The sequence below is a fragment of the Trichechus manatus genome, unplaced genomic scaffold (assembly GCF_000243295.1).
Source record: "Trichechus manatus latirostris isolate Lorelei unplaced genomic scaffold, TriManLat1.0 scaffold00007, whole genome shotgun sequence".
Lineage (NCBI taxonomy): Eukaryota > Metazoa > Chordata > Mammalia > Sirenia > Trichechidae > Trichechus > Trichechus manatus.
Genome location: NW_004443943.1, coordinates 22,748,806 through 22,767,750, shown reverse-complemented (window position 1 = coordinate 22,767,750; position 18,945 = coordinate 22,748,806). Strand labels below are relative to the sequence as shown.

General features: G+C 38.4%; 1 protein-coding gene across 1 annotated transcript in view; it reads right to left on the bottom strand.

The window, feature by feature from the left end:
- The window catches only part of CC2D2B (coiled-coil and C2 domain containing 2B), a 94,900-nt gene that overhangs the window by 44,383 nt on the left and 31,572 nt on the right, over positions 1–18,945 (bottom strand). The window contains 5 exon segments of the mRNA XM_023740254.1: positions 1,066–1,216; positions 3,914–4,091; positions 6,832–6,950; positions 7,148–7,256; positions 11,003–11,143. Of these exon segments, the coding sequence (XP_023596022.1) occupies positions 1,066–1,216; positions 3,914–4,091; positions 6,832–6,950; positions 7,148–7,256; positions 11,003–11,143 (698 nt within the window).

Sequence of the window (18,945 nt, the reverse complement as noted above, 5' to 3'; positions counted from 1 at the left end):
AAGTTCTATACTGACTCCAGGCTCTAATCCTACAGCTCTCCCATCTCCCCTCTAAGACACCTCAAGGCAAACTGCTTCAAACGGACTACAAAAGGAAGAGGAAAATATGGAGCTGAATACATAATGAATTACATTTCTATTGTCCTCTTTTTATGTGTAAAAGTTTCTTAATCATTCTTTCTAGGCGTGGCTTCCAGCAAGAGAGGGACCATCGGCAGCAGTAAAAAAGGCAGACAAGCTACTCTTGCTCGTTTCCCTGGATTCCTCCGCGTTTTCTCCCTCTTCCGCATTTTCTTTCTCAGTGCCCAGAGAGCTTAACAATACTCCTTGAAACTTTTGCCAGTTCCTAATGCTTGCTAAATTTTTTGAACCCAAGTCTTTTCTCCTAGGTCTCCCCAACCCTATTTTTATGCTTCATCTAGACTCTAAGCATTTCTCCTTCATTCTCTGTCCTTTCCAGGCTCTTTTGCCTACTATTTTGTTCTCTCTCCTCCTTGCTCCCCACTCATTCATCCTCCCTTCCTTTTCACCCAATGGGCAGAAGGAGATGCAAAACCCCTAGGAAGGTGAAAGGGAAGGAATCTGGGGGAGAAGGTGAGAAATGACAGTGTTCTCATAGAGGTACTAACTTAAATTCAATTGCATACAAAGAGTAAAATTAATTGAAAAACAGCAGAAATGTCCCTTCTTTCCTCCTTCCCTCCCTCCCTTTTTTCCTCCCTTCCCTGTCCAGTTTAGACCCATCAACACCTCTTGGAGAACACTTAGGCTTCACTAAAGGATAGGCAGAGGCAGAGAAGTCTCTACTCAGGAGTGGAGCACATGTTCCAGAGAGCATGCTGCTCTTACCTTGGATAACCTAGGAAAAGTACAGGTGCTAACTTCCAATTTTAAAGTCCCCAAAGATTTGGTTCGAGATAAAGTTTTAAACTCTATAGGTTTAAAGTCTGAAAGGAGATTTAAATTCATTTTTAGCCTAGTAGTGTAAATATAAGATTCAATACTCATGTAAATGATCCAAGGTCATTTAGAATAGGCCAGAATAAACATTGTTAATAAACTCACTGCTTCCTACTTCTCCATATGCAGGTATGACCAGCTTATCACAGCTAAATTCTACATATTCCAAAACAGTTTTGCTTTTCAGCTCTGTGTTGTTAGGTAAAGGTAAATACAGTTTTGCCAATAAGGTTGTCCTTTTACTTATTTCATAAACCTAAATATAAAAGAAATGGTGGACAGTTCACACAAAAAAATATAAAATAAGAAAAACAAAATAAGGAACCTCAATAACATTTTTATTAATTTTTTAAATACTAGAATATAAAAATAGATATTTCTCTATAGCATTTCAGCCACATGTTTATGAGGAAAGTAGATAATCACATGTCCTTAAAAGTATGATGCCTTTTACTGGTTTCAAAGAAAATGTATACAAGGATTAAAAATAGAGTTGTGAGAATACAGGTACATATAACACAATGCCCTAATAACTTAATTTTTGTGTAGCACTTTTAAAGTTCTTTATCTCATTTAAAACCTAATAAAATTGATAGGAAATAAATATTATTCTGCCCATTTAATAAATGAGGAAATGGAGGTTCTATATGAAACTATATTAGTTTTTATCACAAATGATGAAAACCCAGGTTTAATTACTTAGGAAAAGGGAGATTCATTGGCTCTTGGAATCCAAGGACAGACTGAACAACTAAGCTATGGGGGTGGAGGAGGGAGAAAAAGTTCCCAGAAGGAGAAGGAAGGTACTGGGTAGACGATATCGTAGATGTCCACTGGGTACTAAACCCATGTCTTCTGACTCTATATGCTGTGCTTTCTACTACAGTTCCATGTAAGTTCATTGCCATAACCACAAACCTAAACTGTTTTCAAGAGAAAAATCTTATTTTGACCTATAGTGTGTCATCAGTGCTTGGAAAAAATAGTGATATGTACTCTAAGAACAAGGAAAATCAAGGGGGGAGGGAATTGCCCCCTGAAAGATAAGAAATAATGTGCCAACCAAAAGGATAGTCAAGAGGGAATAAGAAAAAGGAACGTCAAAGAGGCAAATGCTTTTTCTGGTCATCTAAATACTTTCCTGGTCAGAGTGAATTTAAGCCAACACATTGGTCCGGTTGACAAAGGGATTCCGAATGTGGAAAGGTTTGTAGGGGTTGTGGCTAATGGAATTCAGCTATTCAGGTTTGTGGAATTAATTGTAAATCAGTAAGCTGATTAACTAAAAGAGAAAATGAACTGATAAATATATTCAAATGTTAAACTAGAATTCTGATTTTATACATCAGCCTTGTGAATTTGCTTTGAGTATGTAGATGAATCCTCAGTGGACTATCAAATCCAATTTCTGAGACTGCGGGGCTGAGGGCCATATCCTGACAGTTGTAAATGTACAGAGGCAGAAAATTCCACCCAGTGAAGTTTCCCAGAACATAGCCTTGTCCTCTGATGGCAGCTATCAACACCACCATGTAGCTGAGATGGAGAACGAAAGTGTTACATGTGGAGGCACTGGAATGTACAAAAGGTCAAGGTAGGAAATTGCAAGGATGTATGGGAAAAGACTAGCAGTTCTGTTTGTATGAAGTGGAGAATGAGTAAAGCGGAGTGATAAGAAATAAGAAATGTAAGTGAGAATCTGTTAGGCTAGGGTATATAGATTTATTTTGCAATGTTTGCAGCTACTAATGGTGCAATATATCCTTAGCTACATTCCTCTCCCTCCCCACCTTCTACTTTGTTAGCATCATGTGCTAAGTGATGGGATGATGAAGGACTCAAAATACACATTTATGTATTTGCGGACAGGGCAGATTTTAAATGTCAAATGGTTGGCCTATCATGTCACAAGTTATTTTAGGTACAATAGTAGAAAAGTATTACCAGCATATTTTTAAAGTAGGAATATCAACAGGGGCATATTGTAAGATAATAGCAAGTTGATAGCATAAATAAACACAGCATCTGATTAGGGACAGAATAAAATTATTTTAGGCATCAAAAAGTAATTTTGATTTAAGGTGTGTAATGATAATCCTCTCACCACTGCCCATCCCGCCCTCCATAAATCTTTATTCCCTTCTAACTTTTCTTTCAGATCTAGCTTCAAGTTTAACCCCTATATTAACCACTAATACTTCTTTCTAGGAGTCCTGGTGGCACAGTGGTTAAGTGCTTGGCTGCTAACTGAAAGGCTGGCGGCTCCAACCCACCAGCAGCTCTGTGGGAGAAAGATGTGACAGTCTGCTTCAGTAAAGATTACAGTCTTGGAAACTCTATGAGGCAGTTCTGTCCCACAGAGTCACTATGAGTCAGAACCGACTCGATGGCAATAGGTTTGGTTTTCAAAATTTTTCTCCATCATCCTATTTTCTTTTTCCTTAAGTGCAGGGGACAAGAACTGGGGGTCTCTTGAGTGTATATTCCTTCATCAGCTTCTTAAAGTGATAAAAAAAAAAAAAAAGAAGAAGAAGAAGAAGAAAAGATGAAAAACAAAACAGCAGAAGACTTCAACCAGCAAGTGAGGGGTGGCGGCAATTTGGAGAAAGCATTCGACAGTTACAATAACTGCTACTCATTATACTTTAAACGACACACTTTCACCTCACTGGCTAGTTAACAGTAATGCTGTACATGCAGGTTTGGTAGGAATTTAAAATAGCAGTAGAGAGCAGAAGTACTTGGTATACCCACAAATCAAAGAATTTTTTTTGTACTTATGGTATAAAAGATTATTAATTAATTATAAATATATTAATTATAAATATCTTGCCTACCCACATGGATTAGTCATCTTTTAATATAAAAGAAATTACTTATATAACAGTAGCTAAAAAAATTTAAAACTACTTATGACATAAAATAAGATACAAAATAAATGACAATGGCATACCTCCAAGCAAATTGTTTCAGGCCAATTGATTAGTTGAATATTGAAAATTTGCTGAAACATGACTTTAAAGTCAATCTGTAGGGGAGATACTGAAGTGCAAGAAACCTGTTTATCATTGTAAAATATTTTAATAAAATATTTAAGCTTCTGAATTTTGGCTCTCCTCTTTTGTTCATGCCTAAAAATTAAATAAACCTTTAAGTGACCATTGAAAAGTAAAAGGGATATAAAATTGTTCTTTGCAAAATGCAATTTAGCATGCTAAAAATGAAGATGATCGTTTTAGAGGACAAATGGTAGCTTTCAACGAAATAACACTTGCCTGTATGTAGATAAAGTCTCTCCTACTCAGATGTTTTTTAAAAAAGATATTTACTCAAAAGTACAAAAAGAACTAAAATTAGAGCACTATAAATCATTCAGTTATTTATCTGACTGAATTATAATTTTAAGAGATTATAGCATTTACCCTCCAGGTGCCTAATGAGAGACCTGAGGGACTTAAGAATGGGGATGGGGAAGTTTGAATCAAGAATTCAAAAATACTTTCTAACTTTTAAAAGACATTGCATAGTGAAGAATTAACTTTACCCAAAGAGAGGGCCTTTGTCCCTGGTTCCTGTGAGACAGCTTCTAAACCCTTGGAATCTTCCAAGTGATTGGTGTGTCTTTGTTATTAATGGTGAGCTCCTCAGGACCACACCTAACGGTTTATACTAAAAAACCATGTGACTAGAGGAGAGAGGAAAGTGGAGAGGGTTTGGAGATTGAGTTCAATCACATGGCCAATGACTCAATTAATCATGCCTACATAATGAAGCTTCAGTAAAAATTCTGGACACTGAAGCTCCAGGGAGCTTCCCTGATTGGCAATATTCTGTATTGTCACATGTTGATGTGCCAAGAGAGTGATGTGTCCTGACTCCAAGGGGAGAAGATAACAGAAGCTTCACATTTGGGATGCTCCCAGATACCATCTTATGAGTATCTCTCTTTGCCTACTTACGATTTGTACCCTTTTGCTATAACAAAACTTTAACTGTAATAGCACTTTTGATGAGTTCTGATAGTCATTCTAGCAAATTATCAAGCCTGAAGGGGTAGTGGGCACCCCCAAATTTGTATCCAGCTGGTCAGAAGTAAAGGTGGCCTGGGACCCCAAACTTGCAGCTGGTGTGTGAAGTCTTGGGCAGATTTGGCAATCTGGAGGATGGTGTCTGTAAAGTATGACCTAACTCCGAGTAGCTGGTGTGAAAAGTCATTTGCAGACACACACGCGCGAGTGCACACACACACACACACACACAGACACACACACACGTTTTCAATAACCTCAAGTGGGTGGCTCTAAGACAATAGGCTTGCTGTATCCTCTTAAAAACTCATCACCCTCAAGTCGATTCCAACTCAAAGTGACCTTATAGGACAGAGAAGAACTGCCCCCTTCCAACTCAAAGTGACCTTATAGGACAGAGTAGAACTGCCCCTAGGGTTCCTAAGGAGTGCCTGGTGGATTTGAACTGCCAACCTTTTGGTTAGTAGCTAAACTCTTAACCACTATGCCACCAGGATTTCCATCCTCTTAAAGGTCTTTTAAATCCCCTTATGCTTTAGACTGTGCACTCCTTTTCTCCAGGAGAGTGGGGAATCTGTTCTTTCTCTGAACCCGAAGATCAGAAAGGTAAGCCAGGTTACTTCCCTGGAACTTCTACGGAAACCACTTGTTGGAGAAATAAACTGATTTGTTGAGTGATATGAAACTCCTAAAGAGACTCTTCCATTCATTCATTCACTCAACCAATATTTATTGAATACCTTCTCATAATGATGTGGGCATTTTAAATAGATAATAATGGCATAATTATCTCAGGCTCTTTTTGGAAGTAGGTGTGGAACAAATGATAAAGGATTGATAGTGATGGTTGTGTCTCTGTGTCTGCTACACTTTGTATTAATTTTTTAATGTAACCACACATTCATTTATTTAATGACTATTTATTGGGCACCCACTACGTTCCAACACTGTGCTAAATGATGTACATTCAAAATACTCAAAGAGATCGGTCCAAAGTGTCTAACGGGATAGAGATGTTGAAAAGTTAGACCTAGTTCAGTGCTCTCAGCTGCCATATCCTCTCTAAGGGAGATAGAGACCACAGGCCTAGTAGATGGAAGAAATGGAGATATGTATAATGTCTGTTTTTACATGAAAGTCCTAGGAATAAGTCACAACTGGGAAGGAATGAAGTTTGTACTGTCAAAGAAGTAAATTGTCTAGAGGGCTCTCTTGATAGGGAATACTTTTTATGAGAATCAGTGGTTTTTTTAGGAAGCAAAAACAGTCATATAACCTTATTTTGTACTGTGGCTTTATATACCACCTATGTAGACCTAAACAAAAATGACCACCTCCACAAAAAATAACAATTATTAATATCTGAAACTTAGCAGTGCAGACTTGATAGGTTTTATAGTCAAACAAAACTAGTTTATGTTCTGTCTCAGTCATGTATTAGATGTGTAACCCTGCACAATTTAACCCCTTTTAAGCATCAATTCCCTCATTTGCAAGATGAGGATAAAACCAACTCCGCAGAGCTATGGTGACAATTAAATGTGAAAATCTATTTTAAAAAACACTTAGCAGATTACCTAGCAAATAGTAGTCATTCAAGAAATCTAACATGATTAATAAAAACAGTAAGATTAATGTTGTTGTTTTTAGTTGCTATTAAGTTGATTCCAACTCATGGTGCCCCCATGTGCGTGCAAAGTAGAACTGCTCCATAGGGTTTTGGAGGCTGTGACCTTCCAAAATGCCCCTGGGTGGGAAGAGCTTAACCATTTGTGCCACCCAGGTACTCCCATACATTAAAAGACAATATGTAATGAAGGAATAATTCTTAAAAAATACTTACTGTGAACATTTGTATAAGTTTGTTAATTCTACAGTGAAAGAAAGTTGTGGCATCAAGGTAATTGGCTTTATCCCTTGAATTTCTGTTTCTTCAAGTTCTGAAGCTAAACATGAGAAGCTCTAGAAACAAAAAAATAAATAAATATAATTTAAAATGTACGTTCATTAATTAGGACAATTATTATTACAATTAAACTTTTATTTCTTATATTTGTCACTTTGTTGTATAACTTTTACAAATACCAAGATTTCCTATTCCACCAAATAATGAAATATTATAACCAGTTAAGTTGAATGTTATTTTGCAATATAAATACCTCCTGTTGTTCCCCATTCTTATATCCTTTTCCTTCAGTTTTCCTCTCAGTCTCAGACATTTCTGACAGTTCTTCTTGTTTTTGTTCATCACATTCATTCATTTTAATCCTAATTAATATTAAATAGACTTATTTAAAGCAGAAATAATGGAGGTGTTTAAAAGGTGTTAGAGGTCTTGCCAACACACACACACACACACACACACACACACACACACACACAACCAATCTCTTACAAAAAAAGATTTCATATCCCAAGGAAATGATCAACATGATAAAGTCATACAAAAAGAAAAACTTTATAAGCTTACTCTCAGTTTTCACAGATTTCTCTCTACCTTGCAATTTACCACTAAGATTTACAGCTCTGCCTACAGGCATCAAGAAACCTCTTCTCCAGTGAGAACAGGTAAGCCGAGGGACAGGGAAATATAAACACACACCATGTTTCCTGTCATTTTTCTTCCTCATATTTTTAAGCTGTGAGGACATGATCATGTATAAGGGCAGGTGACCACAGTGATGTTAAGTGGCAAACTGGTTTTACTATTTGGCATTTATGCACACATAGTAAGCAGTTCACTACATAAGTAATACTAATAATGATATCCTACTCTTATAAAGTACTTACTAAGTACACCGACAGGCGATATCCTAAGTACTTTACACATATTTAACCAGTAGCCAGTTGGAGTCCCGTCAATTCCAATTTATGTCCCTGGGTGGCGCTAACTGTTAAGCACTTGACTACTAACCGAAAGGTTGGCAGGAAAGGCCTGTCCTATTGACCTGTTTCTGAAAGGTCACACCCTTGAAAGCCCTGTGGAGTGCAGTTCTACTCTGCACACATGGGGTTGTCATGATTACTCATATTAACTGATTTAATACTCACAATGACCCTATGAAGTAGATACTATTATCAACTTTTATTAGTAGTACAACAAAACCCAGTTATCTGGAATCCTTTCAGAAAATAATTGGTCTTGAGTTGAGTTTTCCCATAGCTTAAGGGTTTATTATTTTCAGTGCAGTTTGTTTTTTTAATTAAATCATTCAAGAAGGAAATCCTTTGATAAGATATTTTATGCTCTGGTGGAAATGTAAAAATGGTGCAGCTGCTTTGGAAAATAGTCTGACAGTTCTTCAAAATGTTAAGCATAGAGTTATGGTATGACCTAGCACTTCCACTTATGGCTACATATCTAAGAGAAATGAAAACATATGTCCACACAAATACTTTACATGAATGTTTATAGTAGACTTATTCATGATAGCCAAAAAGTGGAAACAATCCATATGTCCATTAAGTGATGAATGAATAAATAAAATGTGGTTGTTGTTGTTAGATCGGTGGAGTTGGTTCTGATTCATAGCGACCCTATGTACAACAGAACGAAACATGCTCAGTTCTGCACCATCCTCATGATTGTTGTTATACTTGAGCGCATTGCTGCAGCCACTGTGTCAATCCATTCATTGAGGGCCTTCCTCTCTTTCTCTGACCCTCTATTTTATGCAGTATATCCAACGAATAGAATATTAATTAGCAATAAAAAGCAATGAAGTTAGATCTAATACATACTATAACGTGGATGAACCTTGAAATCATTATGCTAAGTGATGTAAGGACACAAAAGGCCATGTATTGCATGATTCCATTTATTTGAAATGTCCAGAATAGGCAAATCCATAGAAACAGAAAGTAGATTACTGGTTGTCACTGAGAATGCAGAGCGACTGCTAATGGTTTCTTTTTTCTTTTAACAGCTTTATTGAGATATAATTCACATACCATATAATTCACGCACTTAATGTGTACAATTCAATGGTTTTTAGTATATTCACAGATATGTGCAACCATTATCCAGTCAAACTCAGAACATTCTCATTACCTTATGAAGAAACTCCATACTCTTTAGCTATCACTCTCCTATGGCTGCCTTTCCCACCCCCAGCCTTAAGCAACCACTAATCTACTCTCAAATGAATGGAATCATGAAATATGTATTTTGTGGCTGGCTTCTTTCATTTAGCATGTTTTCAAGGCTCCATGTTGTATAGCATGTATCAGAACTTCATTCCTTTTAATGACTAAATAATATTTCATTATTTGGATTTACCACATTTTGTTTATCCATTCATCAGTTGATGGACATTTGGACTGTTTCCAGCTTTTGGCTATCATTAACAATACTGCTAAAAACATTCATGTACAAGATTTTGTGTGTACTTGTCTTTACTTCACCTAGGCATGGCAGTGATCTTGGGTCCATAGCTCTCTCTTTCTATTCTGGGCCAATGATAAGGCTCTGAGGAATGACAAAGGACTTAATATTATTGTACCAAATGTTGTGGCTTTTGCTGTTTGTATAGCTTGCACTTTCTTTCTTTCTCTTTTTAAAAGCCTATTTGACAGTGATCTGAATCCCTTCCAAGTAGGCAGGTGCCTAATAGAGAACACAGTGAAGACAACATGGAGGAATATGGGTTCTCTGTGCTATGTACCAATACTGTGGTTTGGGTTCAGCAGCCAGGAAACAACAAGGTCTGTAGCTACTTGCTTAGCCAGTTTCTCTAAGCTTAAAGCAATGTTGCTAACATTTGACAAGCAGAGTTTACTGCCAGAATGAAAAGACAGGGCTATATCCTCAGCCTCTTGCTACCTCACTCATCTCTCCTTGGTGAAAAATATTGACTATACCATGGACTGCCAGAAGAACAAACAAATCTGTCTTGGAAGAAGTACAGCCACAGTGCTCCCTGAAAGTGAGGATGGGAAGACTTTGTCTCACATTCTTCTGACATGATATCAGAATGGACCAGTCCCTGGAGAAGGACATCATGCTAGGTAAAGTACTCTTCCAGTGAAAAAGAGGAAGACCCTCAACGAGATGGACTGACACAGTGGCTGCAACAATGGGCTCAAACAGCAATAACAGTGAGGATGGCACAGGACTGGGCATTGTTCTGTTCTTATGTACATAGGGTCGCTATGAGTTGGAACCAACTTGATGGCATCTAATGACAACAAAAATAAAGTTCATGGCACTTATGTGGGGGTGGAACCATGCAAATGAGGTCTATGGAACCCTAAAGTAGGGATTGATCACTTTTTCCATCCCGCTAGGCTTAAAATGACTCATCCCAGAGGTGGGAGGAAAAGATCTCACCACCACCAAGGAAGAAGAGCCAGGAGTGGAGCGCATCCTTTGAAGCCGGGATCCCTGCGCTGAGAAACTCCTGGCAGGAGACAGTGCAGTGGGCTTCCCAGCCCATGGAATGAGAAAGCTGAGAGCCTTTGGACAGCAGCCTTGCTGGAGGAGTAGGGTGCCTCCAGGCATTTGGTGGGACTAGGTTTGCTGACTTGCAGAGCTAGAGCTGAGCACCTTCAGGCTGAGGCAAACTGGTGGAGTGGGCACTTATGGGCAGAGCTAAAAGAGCTTTGTAACACCTGCCCAAGCAGGGCAGAGGCCCAGAGCCAGAGAGAGGCATGCCTGTGGGAACAGCTGAGAAGAAGCTGTCCTGATGGAAAGAGGAAATGTATCCGGAGTGTTCCTGAACCTGAATTGTAACCTGTCACTTCCCTAACAAACTCCATAACTGTTGAGTATGATCTGTGAGTTCTGTGTGGCCATTGCAATGAATTATTGAACCCAGCAGAGAAGTAGAGAGTGCATGGGAGGGACAGCTGATGTCAGAATTAGTAAAGATGACGGAGAGAGGAGGTATGTCTGACCTCTACCTCATAGGAATCAGCCTTGGGCTGTTGGTCTTGATTTTCCTTTCCCTTTGTGAAGTTAAAGGGGAGATCAGATGCCCCTGCCACACCATAAGAGCAAAAAAGCAGCCACTCACCTCTGAAACTGTAACTTTATTGGGGTGCTTGTAAACCCCTGCCGTTTTCTAAGGGATTTTATCTGTTTCCAAGTCCGTAACATACTGTGTAGTAGCGAGAGGTCCTTTTCCCTTTCTAAGTCATACAGCTGTTTTGTATTACTACAGCAATAATGGTAAATAAAAAATACATTGGTGGATTAGAACTATAATTAAAAACATCTTGGAAAAATGTATTGCACAAACTCTTCTGAAATCCTATCTTATTTATTTATTTTTTCTATCTTACCCACATCTTGATCCAACGACTGAAATTTCATCATTAGAGGGTCGTTCTTTCATGACTTAAAGGTTTTCCCTATTCAAAAGTGCCCTGCTAATACGCAAACGCTCCCAGAAAGGAAATATGCTAGCTCCACCTCTGCAAGATCCTGAGGTATAAAGACCTCAAAGAAAGAGGAGGGATTTAGGAAAGAAGAACAATGAAGGAGAGGGGATGGGGAAACACATACATTTTGATATTTTGCTTGCTATTTATCAGCACTTAGTTAATTTCCAGTTGGTATTTCACTATTTACAGAGAAGAAACTTCCAATCAGGCAGCACATACCCCTTCCAATACTTTTTTACTTGCTTTGTTGCAGTTAGATTCTCCCACAACTTCTATTTTACCACCTAGTAAGTTCCAGTTGGCAGCTCCAAAGCCACTAGTTTGGGACTGGTTCAGATTTAAGATGCCAAAATTTCAAGAAATCTTGATGGGAATGGATGGTGGCAGCCTCACACCATAGTCTTCTGAATCACTCTAAGGAAGTTCTGGGGAAGGATTCTTAATAAGTCAAAGTACATGAAGATAAAAAATATACTTTTCCAAACTCAGTTTATATCAGTTCCTCAATGTGGCCTTCTTTGAATACCCTCCTACCACAAAGCTAAATATCCGTACCATAGCCCTTTACACTTCCCCTTTGTAACACTCATCACACTTGTAAAAACACATTTAATGTATGTTTCCCTGTAAGACTTCAAGGTTCAGTGTACTGCAGGGTTAAGGGTCTGTCCTGGAAATATCACCAATATTTTGTGTAACCCTATATAACCTCCCAACCCTTTATAACTCTTGTAGCTGAAGCTCAGAACAAGAATACTCTAAGAGGTGTGGCCATTTTGAATAAGTGCTATTAGAAGTGTGATACAGTGGAAAGAACAGCAAGAAACTTGGAGTAAGACAAACCTGGTTTTAATCATAGTTCTCCCACTTAATAGGTAATGTTAGGCAAACTGCTTAAATGTTCTCAGTCTCTGTATGCCCAATTCTCTGTATGCTCAATCTTCTTTCAACCTCCAGACATGTTTTTAAGCAAAGTACCTTTAAACTTAAAGCAATGGGTCTAACGGTTACTTAGGAAAAAATATGATACACTATTTTTAATGTATTTCCAGACTTCCTGGACATTCTTTATTGGATTTATTAAACTTTTTTTCAGATGAACAATTAGAACCATTTCTTTAAATTTAGAGGTGCTTTACCAGAAGGTATAGTAAGTGTATTATTTGAAAATCAAAGCAATATGTTAATAAGATGCTCATTCTATGTTTCATGGCTGCACAGACACTCTGTATTAATATGAGAAATTACACTGATTGATTTTCTAATGTTAAATCACCTTTGTATTCCTCGTATGATCCCAACTTTGTCATGAAATGTTATTTAATAAAATCCTGTTTAGCGTATCTGTGTCTATGTTCATGAATGAAACTGGGTTGTAATAACTTTTTTTGTACTCTTCTTGTTGGGTTTTAATTTCAAGTATATGAAACCTTATAAAATGAATTCAGAATTTGGTCCTTTAACAGGCATGTAAATTAATCAATGCAATAAAAATGTTATAGATGTTATGTTATAATAGAAGTCTACACAAGTTAGAGGTCCCTAGGTGCAACAAGTAGGGACTACTAACCTAAAGGTAAGTAGCCCCGGCGGTGCAGTGGTAAAAGCGCTCAGCTGCTAACAGAAAGATCGGCAGTTTGAATCCACCAGCCCTCTGAAGGAGAAAGATGTGGCCATCTGCTACTGTAAAGATTTACAGCCCTGGAAACCGTAGGGGGCAGTTCTACTCAGTTCTATAGGGTCACCATGAGTTGAAATCGACTCGACAGCAGTGGGTTGGGTTAGAACCTAAAGGCTGGCGGTTCGAACCCACCCAGCAATACCATTGAAGAAAGGCTTGGTGATCTGCTTCTGTTAAGAAAACCCTATGGAGCAGTTCTACTCTGTAGTACATGGGGTCGGCACGAGTCTGAATCAACTCACGGCAGCAGGTTTGTTTTTTGTTTGTTTTGTTTTATTATGTGGCAGGCACTATTTTAGATGCTAGGAACTAACATTCTAGCACGCAAAAAGACTGAACCATTAATTACAAATGTGATGAGGGTTACAAACGGGGAAATACGAAGTGCCATGTAAGTATATGAAGAAAAAGAATTTAACTTAACCTAATGGGCAAATAAAAGCCTCCCTGAAGAAGTGACAAGAAATAAAATTTATGTGGTGAGTAAGTGCTAGGCAGAAAATGGATGAACAAACATTCCAGAAATAAGACACATTAAAACAAAGCTATAGAGGTGTTACAGGGTATAGCTCATGTAGGGAACTGGATTATAAAGTTAAAAACAGAGACCTCTGATATGAGACTGGAGAAGTAAGCAGGAATCAGATTATGCAGAGCCTTACAGATCATGCTAAAGCTACTGAATTTTATCTTGAAGGTAATAGGGAGCCACTGAAGAGTTTTTACTTTAGAAAACTCACTCTGGTTTCAGTGTAGAACATGGTTTAGAGAGAGGCATTTTAGGAGACTAATTGAGTAGCAATGAAGTTTTACAGTGGGAATGGCAGGGAGGGCAAGGATGGGAGAAAGATTAAAAAATAATAAAAATAAAACAACTTGATTACTGCTTGGATGTGAAGGATCATAAATGACTTGCTGATTTCTTTCCTCGTGACTAGGTGATTGTGAGTATCAGGCACCTAGTCGACAGTCATTAAAGGGTGGTTAAATGCAAATGTGCTATTGGTTAACTGTATTTTATGTGTTCATCTTTTCTAACAGAAACATTGTTTTCCAAATGTCCACAGCTACATTTTGCAGCATTTCAACACCACCTCCAAGATTTTTCTGAATGGAAATCTATTGCATTGCTTTTTTTTTGCTTCAGTAAAAGCGATTTCCTTCTTCTGTGATACCCACCCCCCACCACCCCCCCAACACACATAATGGACCCCCATCCTCACCACTGGACCCCATCTGAGCCTGCTTTTCTCTTTTTCCTGCATCAAAGTTTTCTTGCTCTGTATTCATTATGCCAATGTCTGTTCTTTGCCTTCAATTTTAGCTAATCTTAAAAATAACATTAGTTTGTTGTTTTGTAAATGATGATGGCTTCTATTCATTCATTCAACCAATATTTATTGAGTATTCATCACGTGCCAGGCCTCATGTAACACATACTATGTCAACCTTCTCAAATAACACATCTGCATTTAACTACGTTATTCTAGGGAAACAATACTTCAAATAAACTGTTGACTTTAGCAGTGATAGTTGGTAAAGCCAGGTCAGATCAATGCATAGAGAATCAGGGAATTTCTGTAACTATTAAATCACTCTCATATACAGATTATTATGTCTTGTGTACAGTAGAACTTTCTACCCAATAAGTACCTCCCAGTGAGCTTTCCTGTTTTTGGAGATTCCTTGGCACGTGATTATGTTTTGACTTGGAATTATTTTTCCAGTAATTTCATGCTTTTCTAACTTCTCTTCCCAGCTAGTCTATAAGCCAATGGTTCCCAACTTGAGGACCCTGGTTTTCACAGACATCCTTAAATCCATATGCTCATTAAGTGTTGTCTTTAGACTGAATTAATGATATTTTTTGTATATATGTATATGTGTATGTACGTGTGCTAATTCTCAAATATATATAAAACCTTAATATAAAACAAATCAATTTAAAAGTATTAATGAATTCATAGTAGTTTTTCATATTTTCTTAATCAATGGATATTAAAACTATTTTTATGTGTACTTCTGTGAAATGTTTTTATACAAAAACAGGTCTTAAGAGGTGGGGCCAAGATAGGGGAGTAGTCAGACAATTCTGGTGGACCCTCTTACAACAAAGACCCAAAAAAACAAGTGAGTCAATTATATATGACAATCTAGGAGCCCTGAACACCTAAGGCAAAGTTCAGGAACTGGACTGAGTGGCAGGGGGAGGGAGAGACAGCTTGGAAGCAGCAGAGGAGTTGCCAGACCTGACCCAGTGAGAGCCTGAGCCCTTCAGGCCTGATCAGCTCATGGGTGAGTGGTGAGGCAGGCAAACACCTGTGTTCAGGAGGCATGTTTTCCACACCGGGAGAGACCCAGCACCACAGAGTCTACTCAGCCACCCAGAGCCAGTGAGAAGCAGCCCTCATTGGCAAAAGATAAGTACTTGTGTATCACCTACAACATGGATCAAAAACACCCCCCTTAAACTTATGAGGCCAACTCTTCAGAAAGGGATTGGACTGGACTGTGGGACATAAAGTGATACCTGTGAGGAGTGTGCCTCTTAGCGCAAGTGGATACAAGAGACTAAACGGGCAGTTTCTGTCCAGAGGTGAGATGGGAAGGCAGAGAGGGTTAGGAGCTGGTTGACTGCACATGGGGAATCAGGGGTGGAAAGGAGGAGTGTGCTGTTACAGTATGGGGAGAGCAATTAGAGTCATATAACAGTGTATGTATAAATTTTTGTATGGAAAAAATTAAAAAAAAAAACACCCTCCTTAGGGAAAAACCTCTCTCCCATTTACCTCCCTGCTCCCTGCTCTGCACTAGCTCCTGGACCAGCTTCAGCAATTGCCAAGTCCCCTGGGCTGGAAGTAGGATCCACCACATGCACTGAGCCATTCTCCTGGCCTTGGAGAGTGAACAAATTAACAGACAAGGGGAAAAAAATAAACTGTCTCCCCTAAGCCAGGAACCCAGGGTAAGCAAAGCTCCTTTGCCTAGGCACAGGCATAAGGGATCCACAGACTCTGAGTGCCTTTCCCCCACAGAGACTTGTGTGGGCCCATTTCAATAGCATAGGCCCTCATTACTGGAGTACAACAGGGTATACACCTGAAGTGTAACTTGAACTGTTTCAGCTGAGTAGTGGCAAGTTTGTGACATTTGACACTGCTCTGCCCGTTAAGCAGGGTCTTCACCTACCCACATCAGGGGCCTGAGGACTAGTGGCTCCACCCATGCCACCTAGCCACCTGTGATAGGTGCCTAAGAATAAGAGGTGCCCCCCAGTCCTTACAGCTGACAGCATTGGGTGCTCATACTCCAGCTGCAAAACCCACCCACCTATGTGCTGTAGGGAACAGGGACACACCTTCCTCCTGGACACTCGGGGGCGGCTGTCAGTCCCCGGCCTTTCTCAGAGGGTGTCCCCCTGCTACAGCCAGATGCCTGTGCCTACACCAATCACCCATGACTGTCTAGGACTGTAGGTGAGAGCCTGCACCACACACTTGGTGGCGATCGACCTGGGCACTTGAGCTGAATCCATACAGAAGAAGTGGGCAGACTCCTGAGCTCACACACCTAGCAACAGATCTAACTACCTGGTGACAGGACATTAGAGCTTCAAAGGTGGCAATAATCAAACTAGCTCACACGAACAGCCCATTTGGGCATATCAAAACAAAACAAGAAGCTACAACATGGTAAGCAAACATAAAATAAATCAATATAATAACTTTTTGATGGCTCAGAGAAAACAGTCAACATCAAATCACATAAAGAGGCAATCCATGATGGCTTCAGCAAGCTCCCAAAATAAAGAATCTAGAAATTTTCCAGAGGAGAAAAGTTTCTTGGAAATACCAGAGGCAGAATACAAAAGATTAATATACAGAACTCTTTAAGAATTTAGGAAGGAAACTAAGCAAAACACAGAACATGCAATAGAGGAAATAAAAAAGATTAAAGAGCATAATGACAAATTTACCAGGCTGCAAGAATCCATAGAGAGACAGCAATCAGAAATCCAGAAGATTAACAATAAAATTTCAGAATTAGACAACTCAGCAGAAATTGAGGAAATGGAAGTCTGAATTAGTGAGACTGAAGATAAAGCACTTGACACCAACTTATTAGAGGAAAAATCAGATAAAACAATTTAAAAAAAAAATGAAGAAACCCTAAGAACTATGTGGGACTCTATCAACAGGAATAACCTACGAGTGATTGGAGTACCAGAACAGGGTGGGATAACAGAAAATACAGAGAGAATCATTGAAAATTTGTTGGCAGAAAACTTCCCTGATATCGTGAAAGATGACAAGATATCTATCCAAGATGCTCATCAAACCCCACATAAGGGAGATCCCAAAAGAAAGTCACCAAGACATATTATAATCAAACTTGCCAAAACCAAAGACAAAGAGAGAATTTTAAGAGCAGCTAAGGATAAACAAAAAGTCATCTACAAAGGAGAGTCAATAAGAATAAACCCCGGACTACTCAGCAGAAACCATGCTGGCAAGAAGGCAGTGGGATGATATATGTAAAGTCTTGAAGGAAAAAAACTGCCAGCCAAGAATTATATATCCAGCAAACTGTCTCTCAAATATGATGGTGAAATTAGGGCATTTCCAGATAAACAGAACTTTAGGGAACTTGCAAAAACCAAACCAAAATTACAAGAAATACTAAACAAAGTCCTCCGGTTAGAAAATTAGTAACATCAGATAACAACCCAAGACTAGAACACAGGACAGAGCAACCAGATATCAACCCAGATAGGGAAGTCACAAACATAAATCAAAGCTAAAACACTGAAAATAGGGAAACAGATGTCAATATGTAAAAGATGCAACATTAAAACAAAAAAGAGGGACTTAAAAATTATAGACATAGACTTTGCATACGGAGAAGTCAAGGCAATATAAAGAAATAAAAGACTGGTTTAAACTTAGAAAATAGGAGTAAATATTAAGGTAATCACAAAGGAAACTAACAATCCTATGAGTCAAAATAAAAAACTAGAAAAATATAAATACTCAGCAAACACAAAATCAACAACAATGAAAAAGATGAAAAGAAAATATATAAAGAAAAACCACGCAGCACAGAAAATTAACTGGAACAAAGAAACTGAACAACACACACAAAAGACATCAAAATGACAGCACTAAACTCTTATCTATCAATAATTATGCTGAATGTAACCGGACTAAATGCACCAATAAAGAGACAGAGAGTGGCAGACTGGATTAAAAAACATGACCCGTCTATATGCTGCCTACAAGAGACACAACTTAGACTTAAAGACACAAACGAACTAAAACTCAAAGGAGAGAAAATATATATCAAGCAAACTACACTCAAAAAAGAGCAGGAGTGGCGATATTAATCTCTGACAAAATAGACTTTAAATTAAAATCCATCACAAAGGATAATGAAGGACACTAAGGATTAAAGGACACTAAGGATTATGTCCAAAAGGACATAACTATTATAAATATTTACTCACCCAATGACAGGGCTCCAAAATACATAAAACAAACTCTAACGACACTAAAAAGAAAGATAGACAGCTCCACAATAATAGTAGGAGAGTTCAACAGACCACTTTTAGTGAAGGGCAGAATATCCAGAAAAAAACAACAAAGACACGGAAGAGCTAAATGCTACAATCAACCAACTTAATCTCATAGACATATACCGAACACTCCACTCAACACCAGCCAAGTATACTTTCTTTTCCCATGCACATGGAACATTCTCCAGAACAGACCACATATTAGGCCATAAAGCAAGTCTTAACAAAATCCAAAGCATCGAAATATTACAAAGCATCTTTTCTGACCATAAAGCCATTAAAGAGAAATCAACTAAAGAAAAAGCAAGGAAAAAATATCA